Source organism: Anopheles maculipalpis, chromosome 3RL (assembly GCF_943734695.1).
Source record: "Anopheles maculipalpis chromosome 3RL, idAnoMacuDA_375_x, whole genome shotgun sequence".
Lineage (NCBI taxonomy): Eukaryota > Metazoa > Arthropoda > Insecta > Diptera > Culicidae > Anopheles > Anopheles maculipalpis.
In genome coordinates, this window is record NC_064872.1 from 74,211,642 (window position 1) to 74,227,355 (window position 15,714).

Genomic DNA, 15,714 nt, shown 5'->3' on the forward strand with positions numbered 1-15,714 from the left:
ACCGCTACGATCGGGTCAAAACTGAGCGAGTTATCGACGATTTTCCACAGAAAACCCCTTTTTCGTGGAATAACTGGGCAGGGGGTTGGAGGGATTAGGGTGGGGTGTTCCACAACAAGATGCACGACTCAAACGCATCCATCGGTATGCAGAACGCTCCGATCAGACCAAAACTGAGCGAGTTATCGCTGATATTCCATGGGAATGCTTCTATTTCGCGGAATGACTGGGCGGGGGGAGGAGGGATCATGTTGAGGTGTTCGGCAAAAAGATGCGGAGCCTCAAGACGCATCCAACGGTAGGCCGGACGCCAGGATCGGATCAGGAATGAGCGAGTGATAGCCGATTTTCCATGGGAATGCTCTTATTTTCTGCAATAACTTGGCGGGGAGTGGAGGGATCGGGTTGAGGTGTTCGGCAAAAAGATGCGCAGCCTCAAGACGCATCCAACGGTAGGCCGGACGCCAGAATCGGATCAGGAATGATCGAGTGATAGCCGATTTACCATGGGAATGCTCTTATTTTCCGCAATAACTGTGCAGGGGGTGGAGGGATCGTGTTGAGGTGTTCGGCAAAAAGATGCGCAGCCTCAAGACGCATCCAACGGTAGGCCGGACGCCAGAATCGGATCAGGAATGAGCGAGTGATAGCCGATTTTCCATGGGAATGCTGCTGGCAGAGTACCCCCTCCCACACCACCTCCCGTTATGGAAAATCCCCCTTAGTTCCCTTTAATATTAAAAACAAAATTTCGGAGGTGTTTTTAAAACATATTTCAAGAAAGAAACAAAAATGAGCCTGAAAAACTTGAAATTGAAAGACAAAATTAAAATCAATCGGAAAAATATTTGACGTGACGGAAAGAAATAATTTTTGGACCACTTTTAAAACTGATTTTGTAAATTTTTGGCCGGCCCGAGCTACCTCTTGGAAGTCATGCTCTCCTGTTACAACCAGTCGCTCCTGGTCGGATTTTTGTAGCAAAATGTGGAAATTTTTATGCGGCAAAATTCGACCAGGAGTAACAGGAGAGCATGAAATCGAGGAGGTAGCAAATGGAAATTTTAAAAGTGGTCCGGAAATTATTTTCTTTCCGACGCGACAAATATTTTTCCGTCCCTTTTTAAGTTTGTCTTTCCGTTCTAAGTTTTTCTGTCTCATTTTTATTTCTTTCTTGAAATATCTTTTCAAAACCCCTCGAAAACATGGTTTTCAATATTTAAGGGTAGTAAGGGGGATTTTCCATAAAAGAGTGGGAGGGGGGGGGGGGGGGGGTAGAATTCCGCCATCAGCATTCCCATGGAAAACCGGCTATCACTCGATCATTCTTGGTCCGATCGTGGCGTCCAGCATACTGTTGGATGCGCCTTGAGGCCGCACATCTTTTTGCCGAACACCTCAACCCGATTCCTCCACTCCCCGCACAGTTATTGCGGAAAACAACAGCATTCCCATGGAAAATCGGCGATAACTCGATCGCTCTTGGTCCGATCCTGGCGTCCGGCCTACCGTTTGATGCGTCTTGAGGCTGCGCATCTTTTTGCCGAACACCTCAACCCGATCCCTCCACCCCCCGCACAGTTATTGCGGAAAATAAGAGCATTCCCATGGAAAATCGGCTATCACTCGCTCATTCCTGATCCGATCCTGGCGTTCGGCCTACCGTTGGATGCGTCTTGAGGCTGCGCATCTTTTTGCCGAACACCCCAACACGATCCCTCCACCCCCTGCACAGTTATTGCGGAAAATAAGAGCATTCCCATGGTAAATCGGCTATCACTCGCTCATTCCTGATCCGATCCTGGCGTCCGGCCTACCGTTGGATGCGTCTTGAGGCTCCGCATCTTTTTGCCGAACACCTCAACCCGATCCCTCCACCCCCCGCACAGTTATTGCGGAAAATAAGAGCATTCCCATGGAAAATCGGCTATCACTCGCTCATTCCTGATCCGATCCTGGCGTTCGGCCTACCGTTGGATGCGTCTTGAGGCTGCGCATCTTTTTGCCGAACACCCCAACACGATCCCTCCACCCCCTGCACAGTTATTGCGGAAAATAAGAGCATTCCCATGGTAAATCGGCTATCACTCGCTCATTCCTGATCCGATCCTGGCGTCCGGCCTACCGTTGGATGCGTCTTGAGGCTGCGCATCTTTTTGCCGAACACCTCAACCCGATCCCTCCACCCCCCGCACAGTTATTGCGGAAAATAAGAGCATTCCCATGGAAAATCGGCTATCACTCGCTCATTCCTGATCCGATCCTGGCGTTCGGCCTACCGTTGGATGCGTCTTGAGGCTGCGCATCTTTTTGCCGAACACCTCAACACGATCCCTCCACCCCTCGCCCAGTTATTGCGGAAAATAAGAGCATTCCCATGGAAAATCGGCTATCACTCGATCATTCTTGGTCTGATCCTGGCGTCCGGCATACCGTTGGATGCATCTTGAGGCTGCGCACCTTTTTGCCGCACACCCCAACCCGATTGCACCACCCCCTGCTGAGTTATTGGGGAAAACCTAACACATATCGTGGAAAATCGGTGATAACTCGGCCATTCCTGGACTAACCGCGAAGTTCCGCGTACCGTTGGATGCGGCTTTGAACCGCGCACCTGTTTGCTCTACACTCCAACCCGATCCCTCCACCCCCCGCCCAGTTATTCCGCGAAATAGGAGCATTCCCGTGGAAAATCGGCGATAACTCGGTCATTCCTGGACCGATCGCGAAGTTCCGCGTACCGTTGGATGCGTCTTTGGACCGCGCACCTTTTTGCTGAACACCCCAACCCGATTGCACCACCACCTTATTCCGATCAGAGCGTGCAGCATACCGTTGGATGCGCCTTGCTGGTTTTCCGCAATAACTTGGCGGAACGCGGAGTGCTGCTAGTGGAATGTACCGGAAGTTTTTGGGAATCCCTTAGCACGAGGAAAATAGCTCGCCCATTTTTTATTTTTGTTTTGAGCTAATTTTCTACTGGGAGCGACTGGTAGGAACAGAAGACCATCCATTCCAGGAGAAACTAGTATCGTGTTTTTCAATTTTTCAAATTCAATTCAATTTTTAAATTCTAAAATTTATTTTCGGTTAAGGTGTACAGCTACCATACAATTTATTAATATTTTAAAATTCATTTTCCCTTGCCATCGCCATCATATCGCGCCATCCTAAGTATCGAGAAGAGTACCGCGATTCTTTTTCGGTGGCGGTGGTTCAATTTTCTCCTTCAACACATCCTCGTTCGTTTTGCCACCCTTCCGCTCGAGCTGCTTCTCAATGATACGCGCATTGTTTGCATAGCTGTCCGCCACTTCCCGTGCCTCAATTTCGTCCTCTTCCTCATCGATGGTCGACACGGTTACCGAGCTAAACTTGCCCATATTCTTCGTGTGCTTCGTAACCATCACCTTCTTCGGTTCCTGTGTGGGGTTAAGGCTTGTGCTGGGGGTTTTGATGAATTCCGAAATCTTGGCCTCACTCTTGCACTTCACCAGTGCCCGTCGTATGACGAACGTCACCTGCGGATCATTGCTGTGCCGGTAGTATAGAGGCAATCCGCACTTTTTGCACTTCAGTCGATGCTGCTTCTCGATGCCTGCGTCCCGCTGGATGAAGACAGTTTCGCTCGGATCTGCGTTTACCTTGTTGGCGTGGCGTGCACTGTCGATCACCCGGGCGCCATCCAACTGTCGGAGGGGAAGTTTTTCCAGCGTGCAATCTAAAATGGTAGAAAAAGGGAACCAAAGCATTTAGACACTTACTTCAACTGCACCAAGCGGGTGTGAGAGGTTTGCTGTGCGTAATACCTAAAATTAAACTCATTTGCCCGCACAAACAGTAGTATATGTTGAGTGGTCCCGTTTCATTGTATTCCTCCTTGTCTTTGGAATCGGAACAAACAATACTACGCGATACTACTTTCGGCATTGTTGAGCTGCAACACGGCCGCTTCCTATTACAAGAGTTTACAACGTTGAACGGTACTGTTTACATTCCGTTTCTGCATCGCATTAGCTGTCAAATTGTGAGCATTCGGCGCTTAAGCAGTGTCTACACGTGTTATTATTGAGCGCTTCCGAAAGGGAACTTTTTCTGTGAAATGCTCCGAACATTGGGGCTTGAATAAATTTTGGTTTATTGAAAAAAAATTAAAGAATGGGTTTTCTTGGAGGGTTTGGTCTGAGGTGGATGAAATTGTATTAAATAAATAATTGACAAAAGTACTCCAAGTAATCTTGTTTCACTTCAAAACAGTTCGCCGTTGTGAATTGATTTTGTGAGTGTACTGAAGTATTTTGTTTTATACGATGAAAACGATATGGCCGTTCTGCAAACAGAACTACTTCAAAAGTGTATGAATAATGTTTTGAAAAGCTTTGTTTCAAACAATCTCGTTCTCCTTTCACTACGCGTCACTTAAAAGTCCGATTGAGAGCAGTCTGTCACAACAATCTGTCTACAGTTGCGCGCCGGGTCCGTTTTCAAGGACATTCGGATTTTCACAAATGCCCGCTGTCACCAAACGATGGCCGCGCGACCCTATCACAGTGTAATGTTTTCGAGTTTTTTCACTCCAAATCTAGTCACATAGATTTTGCCTTACACAGAAAAACCTTTAAAAATAATATTTAAAGTAGCAGTAATTGGCAGTAAACGAACGCTAGCACAAACGCGTAAGCAAAGGCAGTGTAATTCGCGTAGTAATTAGGTCGCTGTAAGTACCGCAAAAGGGCTGCTGGTGCATGTGTGTATCTTTCGGTTTGGGGCATGAAAGTTAGTGGCTTTTATTGGTCCACTGTGAGCCTTCTTGTGCATGGAGTGTGTGTATGTATGTGTGTGTCTTTTTCCTTCTCTACAGCAAACGAGCCCATCAGGTTTTACAATTATTGCAGAATGCATCCATGCTCTGCCTCGTTCCTTTTCCAATGCATAAGAAATCAGAGGTGTGCATTGTTTGTGTAAATGTAGTGCAGAAAAACACCCTCAATTGCAGCTTGTAAAGAGGGATGCGCGTGTGTGTGTTTGTATGTGTGCTGCAAAGAAGGGCTGCTCATCTGCTACGGGGCGTCCTAGAAGAGTGCAAATAGATAGGGCTGTGACAATCCTTGCTGAAAGTAGTGAGAACGATGATAATGATGATGATGGTACACTGATGATGATGCTAACCTACTACGGCAGTATAGCGTACCATATTGTTGTACCAGGCAGTTGTGAGTAAAGTATTGTGAGGCTCGCAGGCACACGATGTATGTGTGCATGCGTGTGTGTATGTGTGTGTGTGTGTGTGTGGTGCCATTTCATTCTGGCTGTTGTCCCGCGAGGCGCATTAACCAACCCCTCACCGTTTCGACGCACGTGAATTGTGCCCCTGCGCGCATGGTGCGGTTCATGGTGGGCTTTTGCGGAAAAAAGCAAAGAAAAAAAAACGGGAACGAAAGGAATCATACGGGGAAACAGGAAGAAAAATGTAGTTGATGAAACCCTTTCCAGGATGTATACATTTTAAAAAAATACTTTATCCCATTTCTCACGGATTTCATCAGGTTTAGAATCGTGACACAAATCGAGTTGTCCGTGATGTGTGGTGATAAAAATCAATGGTTGCTACATATCTCCCAAACCAATGTTTCAATAATGCTGCCACAAACATTCCTTTCCAGCTCTCGTGGTGGCGGCGGCTGCTGCTGTTTCACGATGACAATGATCACGATGATGATGATGATGATTGGGGTGGTTCATGGGTGAGAAAGAGTAGAAGGCCAGTGAAGTGATGGGAGGGAGAAGGCACGGGGTGGTGAGCACGCGCGCGCAAGCGAGACGGACGAAAACGTTGATGAACGGACAAACTTCCGCAGTGTCTGTGGAGAACAAATCACTGAAACGTGGTGAACCTCATGCACGGTGCTGGAGGAAGAGCGGGAGAGCGGGAAATCGGGGAAATGTCCTGCAGGGACACACCGAAAGCAGTGACACGGAAGTGAAGCGATATCGGGGGTCCTGGATGGATGGATTATTAAATTGCTGATAAGAAAACGGTCCTTTCAGAAAAAGGGCGCATGTGATATGCAGGTGCCGTTGCAGCAGAGTTTGTTATACAGACACGCGCGCATGTGGTTGTGTGGTAGCGTACCAGGCGGTAAGGATAGCGAAGGAAACGGGGCGAACGGCGCGCCTGTATTGTGCATTGGTGCCTATCCTGTCCAATCTAGCCAGTATTGTATCAAGCAAACACGCGGCAAAGCATGGCAGCTTTGGGAACAAATTTTTCCTCACTCACTTCCATCGCACCCATCGCAGCATCGCAGTGAGAAGGGACGAAGAGAGAGAATGTGCGAGTGAAATGAGAAGACTCGAAACGAAACAAAATCTTTGTTAAGATGCATTTTCTCAATGGTAATGGTGAGGGCGGTAAGAGTGCATCGGCTCCCGTGCCATGAACGGAGGTGCGTGCGTGTGTGTATGTGTGTTCGAACTTACGCTCAAAGTGGACCACCTACTTGGATAGTACTATTTACTACTACTATCGGGAGTAGCAGCAGCAGCTACGTGTATGTGTTTTGTGACCCGTTCGCATTCATCTTCACAAAACACGCTCTCGCAGAAAGGAAATGCATGTAGTTTACAGTTGTGTGCGTGTGTATGTATGTGTGTGTGTGTGGTGCGAGGGTAGCAGCTGTGTGTGCGAATAGTAGTAGCCACCTTCTCAACACCGGTTTCAGCATGTGCATCCATCCTCGTTCGTCCCTTTCGAAACACACCAGCACGTTTCGCGGGATGTGTGCATATAAAGAATTTAAATGTTTTATAAACTGTTTGGATTTAGCTGATTATTTTAAATTTTATACAATTTTATGACATTTTTTTTTAAAGAAACCCATTTATAGATGAGATAAAAAATAGTGAAAATAATTTTCGACACACGTGCTCTGTGTGTTGGATCAAAGGAGGCGCCCAGTCTTTTGTACTACAGGGTGGTGCACCATCAAGTGGTGTTGGAAGTGTTTTACTTTTGGAATAATTTGATAAATTTATAAATTTAAGTGGATTTTTTAAATATTTTATATGGTGGTAATGTTGGATGGAATAATTCCGGAAGTTTATTGTCAAATTGATTTGACAAAAGTTACCATGAAGGGAAAAAAAATTAATACAGTTCGATCATTTTAGTTTTGTAGCACTATACCGATTGATTAATTACAAGTATTATATTTTCAGTCAAAATGTAGGCGAGAAGAAACTTTGACAGTAAAATTCCGAAATTATTTTAACACAAATTACCATGTCTGAAACGGCTATACTACATGTTACAGTAATTAAAATTAGCCTCGACATGAAAAATTATAACCACAAATAAAATGCATCCACATATCGCTATGTTTTTTTTTTGAGTGCCAAACAGTTTTTTTCTTAATTTTAAATTCCAAAAGAACCTGCATTTTGTTAAAATAAAATCACAAAGGATGCACCGTTGCTACTAAGGTTACCTAGGATGCACTGATTCGAAGAATATTTTTTTCATTGTGAGGCATATGTCTACTGTTTTTAATTGCTAAACGGTTGACATTAAACAAGAGCTATTTACTTACCGCTTTGTTTTTCGAAATTAAACGTCTCCAATTTTATCACATTCCCATTATCCTTCGTTCACAGATAGCTTACCAATGAACAGTTGGCGGTATGGTTAAGATGGCTTCAACAGAGGAACAGGATAGGAAAATAGTACTAGAATTCTGCCACCTGCTGGAGAAGTCGAAGCAGCTCTTCAACGGATTGCGCGATCTGCCCCAGTATGGGCACCGGCAGTGGCAGGCGTACTTCGGTCGCACGTTCGACGTTTACACCAAGCTGTGGAAGTTTCAGCAGCAACATAGACTAGTCCTAGATTCTAAGTATGGTTTAAAGCGATGGCAAATCGGAGAAATAGCTAGCAAAATTGGACAACTCTATTATCACTATTAGTAAGCACCGTTACCGATCCGTTCACCGCTCGCACACTGCTAACGACACTAATCGGTGGTTTCTTCCTTTTTCTCTTGTTGTTCCCACACAGCCTTAGAACGAGTGAAACAAATTATCTCAATGAAGCATACTCTTTTTATGCTGCGATCAGAGGGCGCGCTTACTACTCTAGAGCAATCAAGGAGGACCGACCGGATCTCATGGTTAAGAAACTACGTTACTACGCTAGATTTATTGTTGTTTGTTTACTGTTGAAGAAGATGAAGCTAGTGAGAGAGTTAGTTATTGAATTGGAGCGACAAATACAGGAATACACCACGACGTAAGTGATGCCGGATTTATGCTCCCATCGGAATTTGATTTCATTCGTTTTTTAACCTCATTTTAGGTACGAGCCAGAAGATCAGCTAGAGTGGTCACTGGTGCTGGAGGAAATTAAAGGCTTCATCAAGGCAGAATCGGCCGTCGCCGTGCTGCATGCCGACACGAACCCGATCGTACTATCGCACAGGTTAGTTGCTTGCCAAAGCGAAGCGTAGCGTGTAGCTTAGTGTTAGGCCCGTGCTTTCCGATTTATTACCTTCTTCTTCTTCTGTAGCTCCTTTTAGTCTTGTTCCCGTTTTTTTTATGTGTGCGCTCACATTTTGTTTCAGTTTTATCTGTGTGTATGTAATATTGCTTCTTACGTTTACAAGCTATTGTTGTACTGTGTTTTTGTTTTGTTTATTCTCTTGCTATGCGGTATTAATAAACAACTTACCAGCTTTTTGGAGAAGCTTTTGCTTAGGATATCTAACTAGGGTTTTAGCTAGGCAAATTATCCAAAACAGGGTAGTAGAAAAGGAAGAAGAGCATACAATTCAATCGTTATTGTTTAATTTGGCATTATTCTCAGGTCAACTATGTTGTATTCATAATTAAGTTGAATTATAGATAACTTCTTAAATAATCTTAAAGAGATTTTTAGATAATTTCGCAACAATATCAACAATTTTGCCAACTGGTAGCACATGATAGGACAACGGCATCAGTTAAAATTACCATTATGATTCGCATCATCTGGCTACTGTTGTCTGAAACGTTGTCATTCTTATAAAATCATCTGAAGAAAACAGTAGTAATTAGCGTTTATAGAAGTTTATGCTTTGCTATATATGTAGTTTTCCGTACTCCCGTTTTTCTTCTCTCTTCAATCTATCTCCCGTTTCGTTTAACTCAGTTTTTCCCCTTTAAACGTAACTGCTTTCCACACGTAAAAAAAAAAACGAAATGGAAAGTACACATGTGTAAACTTACATAAAAAATACCCGCTCAATCTCTATACTACCCTACCGTAACACATCATAATTACAGGAACCAGAAAAAAGAAAGTTGCTAAACTGTATTTCCTTACCTTTTCTTGTAACTCAAATCTAATTCATTCTAACTCAAATAACTTGCCTTTATTATCACAACGTATTAGTACGGGCAAATGAAATCGTTCCCCATTTAGTGTTTGAAGGCCGTAAAGAGTATACTTACAGTATGTACAGTAATTGTAACGAACCTGTTTGTTGTTAAACGTTTGGCGTAACAATCGTCTGCTGGTATTCTTACTTCCTTACCTGTGTTTGTTTTGATGTTCCGGCTTCCATTGATTGGCTGTGTAGCTGTTTGGCTATCTCTCGCTCTAACAATTCCCCATTGTTATAAAGCTATATTATATTCCCCATTGGCTATAAAGATCGCAAACTGGTTGTTTTCATAAGCATACCAAACCAAGCGCACACAGCAGTATTTAAAAAAAAAACGCTACATTTTTCTCGATTATCTTGTGCCGAATTTTCGTACTTTCCTTGTGTTTTGTTAAATCCTTAGTTTTCCGATGGTTGGTTTCTGTCGTACTTCTCTGTATTCGTAATATTCGATTTGTTCTTATGTTTTGTTGGTTTTGGTTTGATTTTGTACTGCTGCTAAAAAAAAGCAAAACAAAAAATTATAACTCTAGTAAATAAGACCATTTTAATCTTAATCTTAAGGCAGTAAGAGCAAACAGTTCGATTTTGGCTTTACGTTTTTTTGTGTTGGATTTCGGTAAACGATTTGGCATAAAAACAAAAACGCAAATTTATCTTCCTGACGATGGTAGATAGTCAACAAAATTGTATCATCAAAATTAGCACTTTGCTTTGCTCTTACTTGAATACTAGATAAGTAAGATATAAGAAGAAAAAAAACACACGAGATGAACGCCCCCTTTCAATGAGCGACAAAATCTTACAACAATTGGCCCGTTCACTTTCATTTTTGGATCATCCTTGCGCACGACCGTTTTCATTCATATATAATCGGACAAAACGTTTTCACCGTCACATTTTGTCATCCTCATCGTGTTTCGATCATTATCGATCGCTTTTCATCCATGTTGAATCGAATGTGTGAGGGTGTTGGGTGCAATGAGAAAGGTTAGAAAAAGTGCAACACAGTGCCGTACCCATGTATTCATGTAGCGTGGTGTCGGGAAAGAGCAGGTGACAGAAGAAGCGACACCCGGTCCGACGTTAAAACAGTGCAGTAAGTCGAACAACAGTGCTCTCTTGTCTTGTTTTCCGTTCGGTTGTAGTGTGTTTCAATTTTTTATTCTAGAAAAAGATAAATAACGTTAAAATAGTTTTCTATTTTTGTTTCTCTTACAAACAACAAACAAACAAAAAAAAAAAGTCATTCAAAAAAAATGAGAAATTCATTCAAACTTGTACATGCGATCTTCGGTGATCATATTGATCTTTCTTCATTGGCAAATTCCATAAACATGTTTCATCAGACATTCAGTGAATATTCGCTATCATCCACCAACATCATCACAGTCAGTCACACACGCATAACACACCCACATACATAAATACATGCGCACCTAGTGTCATTGTGTTCACACGGTCACCTGCACTCCGAAACAGACAAACAAACGAAAAATGCATTCCAAACATCAAACATTCACTCTCTCACACACACACATACACGAGTAAGGGTGACCAAATGTAGTCGAAAGCACGGGCCACTCGTCGTTCCCCGTACGGAATAAGGTAACTTCACCCCGTGTTGAATCGAAGTGGTTCTGGTTCCAGGTTAAGCCCGCTCACCACCCCACCATGCGAACGGACGCCGCACATGACGCTCAGCCTGCAGGAGATTTTGATCGTTGGTTCCGCCTGCGAGCAGGCCAAGTTTTCCGAGCTGACGATGGACATGTTTCGGTACGCATTCACAATGAGGCGCTGAGGCCTAGGATTGATTTCAGTTGTGTTAATGTTTTGCGTTTCTTTTTGCTCTCTGCCCATTGCCAGGATGCTACAAACACTGGAACGTGAACCGACCGATGCGATGCACCCCATGATCGGTCATCCGATGGCACACGGAGGACCACATGATGCTAGTCCAGCAGCGAGCCGCATGCCACCTTATGGAGTGCCGGGTTCGAAAGGTAAAAACAGGTTGTTTGCTCGGTATACTGGATCAATGAGCGAAACAAATATTTTCTGTATCGATTTTACTAGGTGGATCATTCCTCACTCCCTTCCTTTAAATTTCGGTGGCACTTTTGCAAGTCCCTATTGACAAAATTGCCCTATTAACCACTATTAAGGATTTTTTTTTATTCAAATTCACCTTAACAGTGCTTTAATAAGCAGATTTTATCAAAAGGGTTCTTGGTTTCTGTGTAAATCTGTTACCAGTAGAGACTAAGAACGCAGCATAGCTCAGAGACTGAACTAAGTTTTGATTGGGATTTACGAACACTAACACTACAAGATCCACTCAGCTGCGTGTACTTTTACGCTCACAATAAATCCGGAACAGCACTGTCTGATTCCTTTAACCATTCGGAGGGTTAAGCACCAATCTCAGCCTTCTAGTCTTTCTTGGGGACTAAAAGAAATCACGTGGCATCTTGACTGTTTGGACAATAAATCTCCCAAAAGTAGCTAATGCTTACCGTTTTCTTTTCTTCTCCTCTCTGCAGGATACGTGGAAAACGGTGATCGACGTGCGATGCGTGATAATCCACACAAGTACTTGCTGTACAAACCATCGCTCAGCCAGCTGATGGTGTTTCTGTCCAGCGGCTTCAAGGAGCTGCCACCGGGCGGTGCACTGCTGCTGTACATGTCCGCCGACGGGTGCTTCTCGACTACGAAGCATCCGCAAGACTGTAAGTATTCATCCTCTTCTCTCGGTCTCGGTTAAACACCGTGTATTATCACTCTCATCGGCTCCTCAACTTTCGCTTTACAGATGGTTACGAGCTGGGAGGATTGGCGACGAGTGTAAAGCGCGACGCAGTGGACAGTGGGCTATCGGTGCGCGGGAAATCGAGTGCCGGCTACAAGGAACCGCACTGTCTGTATCCGGGCGATCTGTACCCGTACACGCGGCGGCCCCTCTTCATCATAATCGATTCGGATAATTCATTCGTGTTCCAGCACATACCGAGGTTGTAGTAAAGTGCTCTCTCTTTCTGTCTCGCTTTCTTTTTAACACAGTTTAGTGCCACTAATACAAAGGATGTATTTTGTTGTTGTTCTGATTCGATTTGCAGGTATTTCGGTCAACCGTTAGTAATACTCATGTCACCACAGGATATTCCTGCCAACTACCAAGGTAAGATTGCTCTGTACTGGTTACTCCTGAACGAATAATAACGCATTTTATGTGTTGTGTGCTGCAGATTTACAGCATCATGGTTCACTGTTCACGTTATTCCTGCACTCACCAATGACGGCCATGTGCTACATCTGTAATGTCGGCGATGTGCCGATTCATCACTGGGAACGATGTCAAAGCTACGTAGATCGGTTCGTTACTGAAGCGTCCCGGCTAGTGACGCGTTGCCGGATGGATGAAATCGAACAGGGTATCGGTTACATAGGTAATTGGACTTTTTGTGTTATGTCGAGCTAACCCATTAAATTATATCCTTTTTTTTTCTCTCCCACTCATCAGATTCATCGTACGTACAGTTTTTCGGTGATGATTTCCTGCGAACGCTTATTTTACGGTTCGTGTTTTGTGACGTCGCGTTACGGCTGCACCGTGGCTTCCGTGGCCGACATCAACGGCCCCGTTGCGAACCACCACTGCCCGGGCCGGAGCTTTTGGAGCATCCGTCGTTGGCCCACATCGTGCTGCAGCTAGCGACGGCACTCGACGTGAGAGGTCACTTTGTCGAGGGTCCGGAAGGCGATTGATGCACGGTCGGTACGAACGCCGCGGCACGGTGGTACCCATCATCCATTGTGTTGAGTGTAGCAGGCTTCCTTCACGTGTTCATCATGCTCACGCAGACCGTGTTGAGCGTCCATGTCAGTCGTTGCGCGAGCAGGCAGCGTTCTCTAGCGCCACACACCAAGTGTATACCCGGTATGTTGTGCATTGATCTGTGTTGAGCGATAGGAGGGAAGGTTGTGGGGAGGGAAAAACCCCGGAACCGAAACCGGACGTACGGACTCGGAACGGTGCTTCCAACACTCACATATTGTCCCGTGATTTTTTTTTAAGTTTTGGTGGAAATCGCTCCACTCGGATCGCGACGTGTTGTTTTGGTGTGCGAACAGAGCAAACATGGATAAGTATTAGGGCGCGCGTGCTGTATGCAAATACTCAAACCGGCTAGGTTTTAAATGGCTTGTTGCTTTTCCAACGTCTTCTATAGCGAGATATCGGGGAGAATCGGAGTTTCGGGTTTGAGTTTGTTTTTGTTTTTCCAAGGGGTTTTTGTTCGCTATACTCTTTAAAAAAATTAACAAAACCCACACGCGGACACCCACAAACACACACGTATGCACGCGCACACACACACACTTACATGCAACCAAGAGGTGGTTTACAAAAAGGGGGGTGAGGTGGGGGGGGGGGTGGAAGTACACAAGGATAATAGGATATTTGTAGCTTTTTACGCGAACTATTACTATTTAGAAAGATAATTGGCTTGCGTGCTGCAGGTGTGCTTTTTTTTCGGGACATCGACCCGAACCAACCACAACACACATGGGAACACTTGGAAACTGTAAGCGGGAACTGTGTGGCGCGTTTTGTATGCCATATTTATAAAGGGCGCTCACAAAAAGCTCGGTGGGCAAAGCCATTTGAAACGGAAAAGAATCAATCCCACTTAGACTAATCGCGCGCGCGCCTTGTTGTGTGCTGATTCAGTTTAATTTTCCCACTTTTTTCCGTTTTTCCTCCCGTGGTAAATTGAATGTGTGTGCGTGTGTGTGTGTATGTTGGTGTGCGTTTGTGTGCTGTGCTGTGTGGCATTAAAAAACCGGCGGTCTCTCTGCCGGCCGCTGGTACCAGTGGTCCCCAGAACCAGTTGTGCGTGTGCGGTCGCTTTGTCCGCCCTCCCCTGCTTCAATTGGTTCAAACCCGTTTCGTGAGAGAGTAATAGATATATCAAAAGTTTATCTATTTATATATAAACATATTTATATTTATATATAAATACAGCAGCAACAAAATATACCTACCATTAACACACATCCGCTTGCGCAATGAGAAACTAAATTACTTATAGAGCAGAGCGAGACAGAGAGAGAGAGAGAGAGAGAGAGAGAGAGAGAGAGAGAAGAAAGAAAGAAAGGACTCAAAACAAGAGAAATAAAGCAAAAATTGGCGCAAACTCGCGATACTTATTGAAAGAGCCGGTGGTAAAGGAAAAGGACCGGGAAAAAAGGACGGAAACATATGCTTAAAACAACGTATATATATATACATATATTATAGAAAATTAAAACAAAAACATGACAAATACGAAGGAACAAAACAGAAGGACAGAGCACACACGAACCTGTACCAATACTCTCCTTTAATATGGCTTTTGCTTCAAAGGTTTAAGTTATGAAAAGTGTTTGATGTTTGAGATTTACTTTCCTTTCTTAAGCTTTACATTAATGTTTAAGATTTACTTAATATGATATTATCCTTTTTTCTAGTCACACTTATGTGTAACAACTCTTTCTAGTCGCTTTTCTTTTTCAAGTGTTGTTAGCTTATGTTTTTGTACAATTTGTGCCATTGTATTTTGTAACTTACGATTCTCATTGCGAAAAAAAAGAGAAAAAAATTCACTAGACACACACATACATACACACACTTCTTACTGTGATGCCAACTGATAAAAGGCACTGACAGGCGAGATGATGATGATGATGAGGATGATGGTGGTGAGGTAACTTTATTTAGATTTAATATTAGGTGACCCGAAGAACAAAATACCGGACAGCGAGGGAACGAAGCTAACAAAGGACGAGACTTTAGCAAAACGCAGACAAGAGAAAGATGAAAACAAAAACTAACAAAAAAACAAAAACAACACATCTACTTAAGAGAAGATACCCAGCCGATATTTGGACAATATATAAACGTGTGATCACTGCCGCTATTTCGCTTCATTAGTAGGAAACAAACCAAACCAAACAAAACGGAAACCAATATAAGAAAAATTAAATAAAGAAAAAAACAAACACACAACACATGAAACAAACTCACACTCTAACTCTAATGAAATTCTCGAGGAAGGAAAGAGAAAAAAGACCAGAAAAAAAGAGGAAAACCAAAAACCTAAACAAAACCAAAACACAAAGAGAATGGAATAAAACGAGGAAAGAGCAAAAACTAAAAGAGGAAAAACAGCTTTTTGTTTTTGGGTTTAGAAAAAAATTGTTTCCCCATTTACTGTAGAGACATCAGCAGCAAACAACTTGTACGGTTATTAAG

At 43.7% G+C, this 15,714-nt stretch overlaps 3 protein-coding genes across 4 annotated transcripts in view; 1 reads left to right on the plus strand and 2 right to left on the minus strand.

Annotated features, from left to right (window-relative positions):
• LOC126561947 (protein bric-a-brac 1-like) overlaps nucleotides 1-14,876 on the minus strand; it is a 182,951-nt gene extending 168,075 nt beyond the window's left edge. Inside the window, exon 1 of the mRNA XM_050218335.1 lies at nucleotides 14,865-14,876. The gene's annotated coding sequence lies outside the window, so the exon portion shown is untranslated. The remainder of the gene's footprint in view (nucleotides 1-14,864) is intronic.
• On the minus strand, nucleotides 3,171-3,947 carry LOC126562965 (STING ER exit protein). The gene is made up of 2 exons (XM_050219573.1): nucleotides 3,810-3,947; nucleotides 3,171-3,721 (listed from the first exon to the last, which is right to left on the minus strand). Exons 1-2 carry the CDS (start codon nucleotides 3,928-3,930, stop codon nucleotides 3,171-3,173), a joined length of 672 nt encoding a protein of 223 aa, XP_050075530.1. The 5' UTR covers nucleotides 3,931-3,947.
• On the plus strand, nucleotides 7,651-13,242 carry LOC126561889 (protein SCAI). Of its 2 annotated transcripts, none has more exons than XM_050218249.1 (10): nucleotides 7,651-7,961; nucleotides 8,054-8,284; nucleotides 8,351-8,473; nucleotides 11,052-11,195; nucleotides 11,286-11,422; nucleotides 11,963-12,151; nucleotides 12,235-12,433; nucleotides 12,539-12,600; nucleotides 12,668-12,868; nucleotides 12,943-13,242. In XM_050218249.1, the coding sequence occupies exons 1-10, from the start codon at nucleotides 7,681-7,683 to the stop codon at nucleotides 13,185-13,187; spliced, it is 1,812 nt and encodes a 603-aa protein (XP_050074206.1). In that variant the 5' UTR covers nucleotides 7,651-7,680; the 3' UTR covers nucleotides 13,188-13,242. The 2 variants fall into 2 exon arrangements, with proteins under 2 accessions (XP_050074206.1, XP_050074207.1); XM_050218250.1 differs by having other exon boundaries at nucleotides 11,067-11,195.
• Nucleotides 14,877-15,714: the final 838 nt, after the last annotated feature.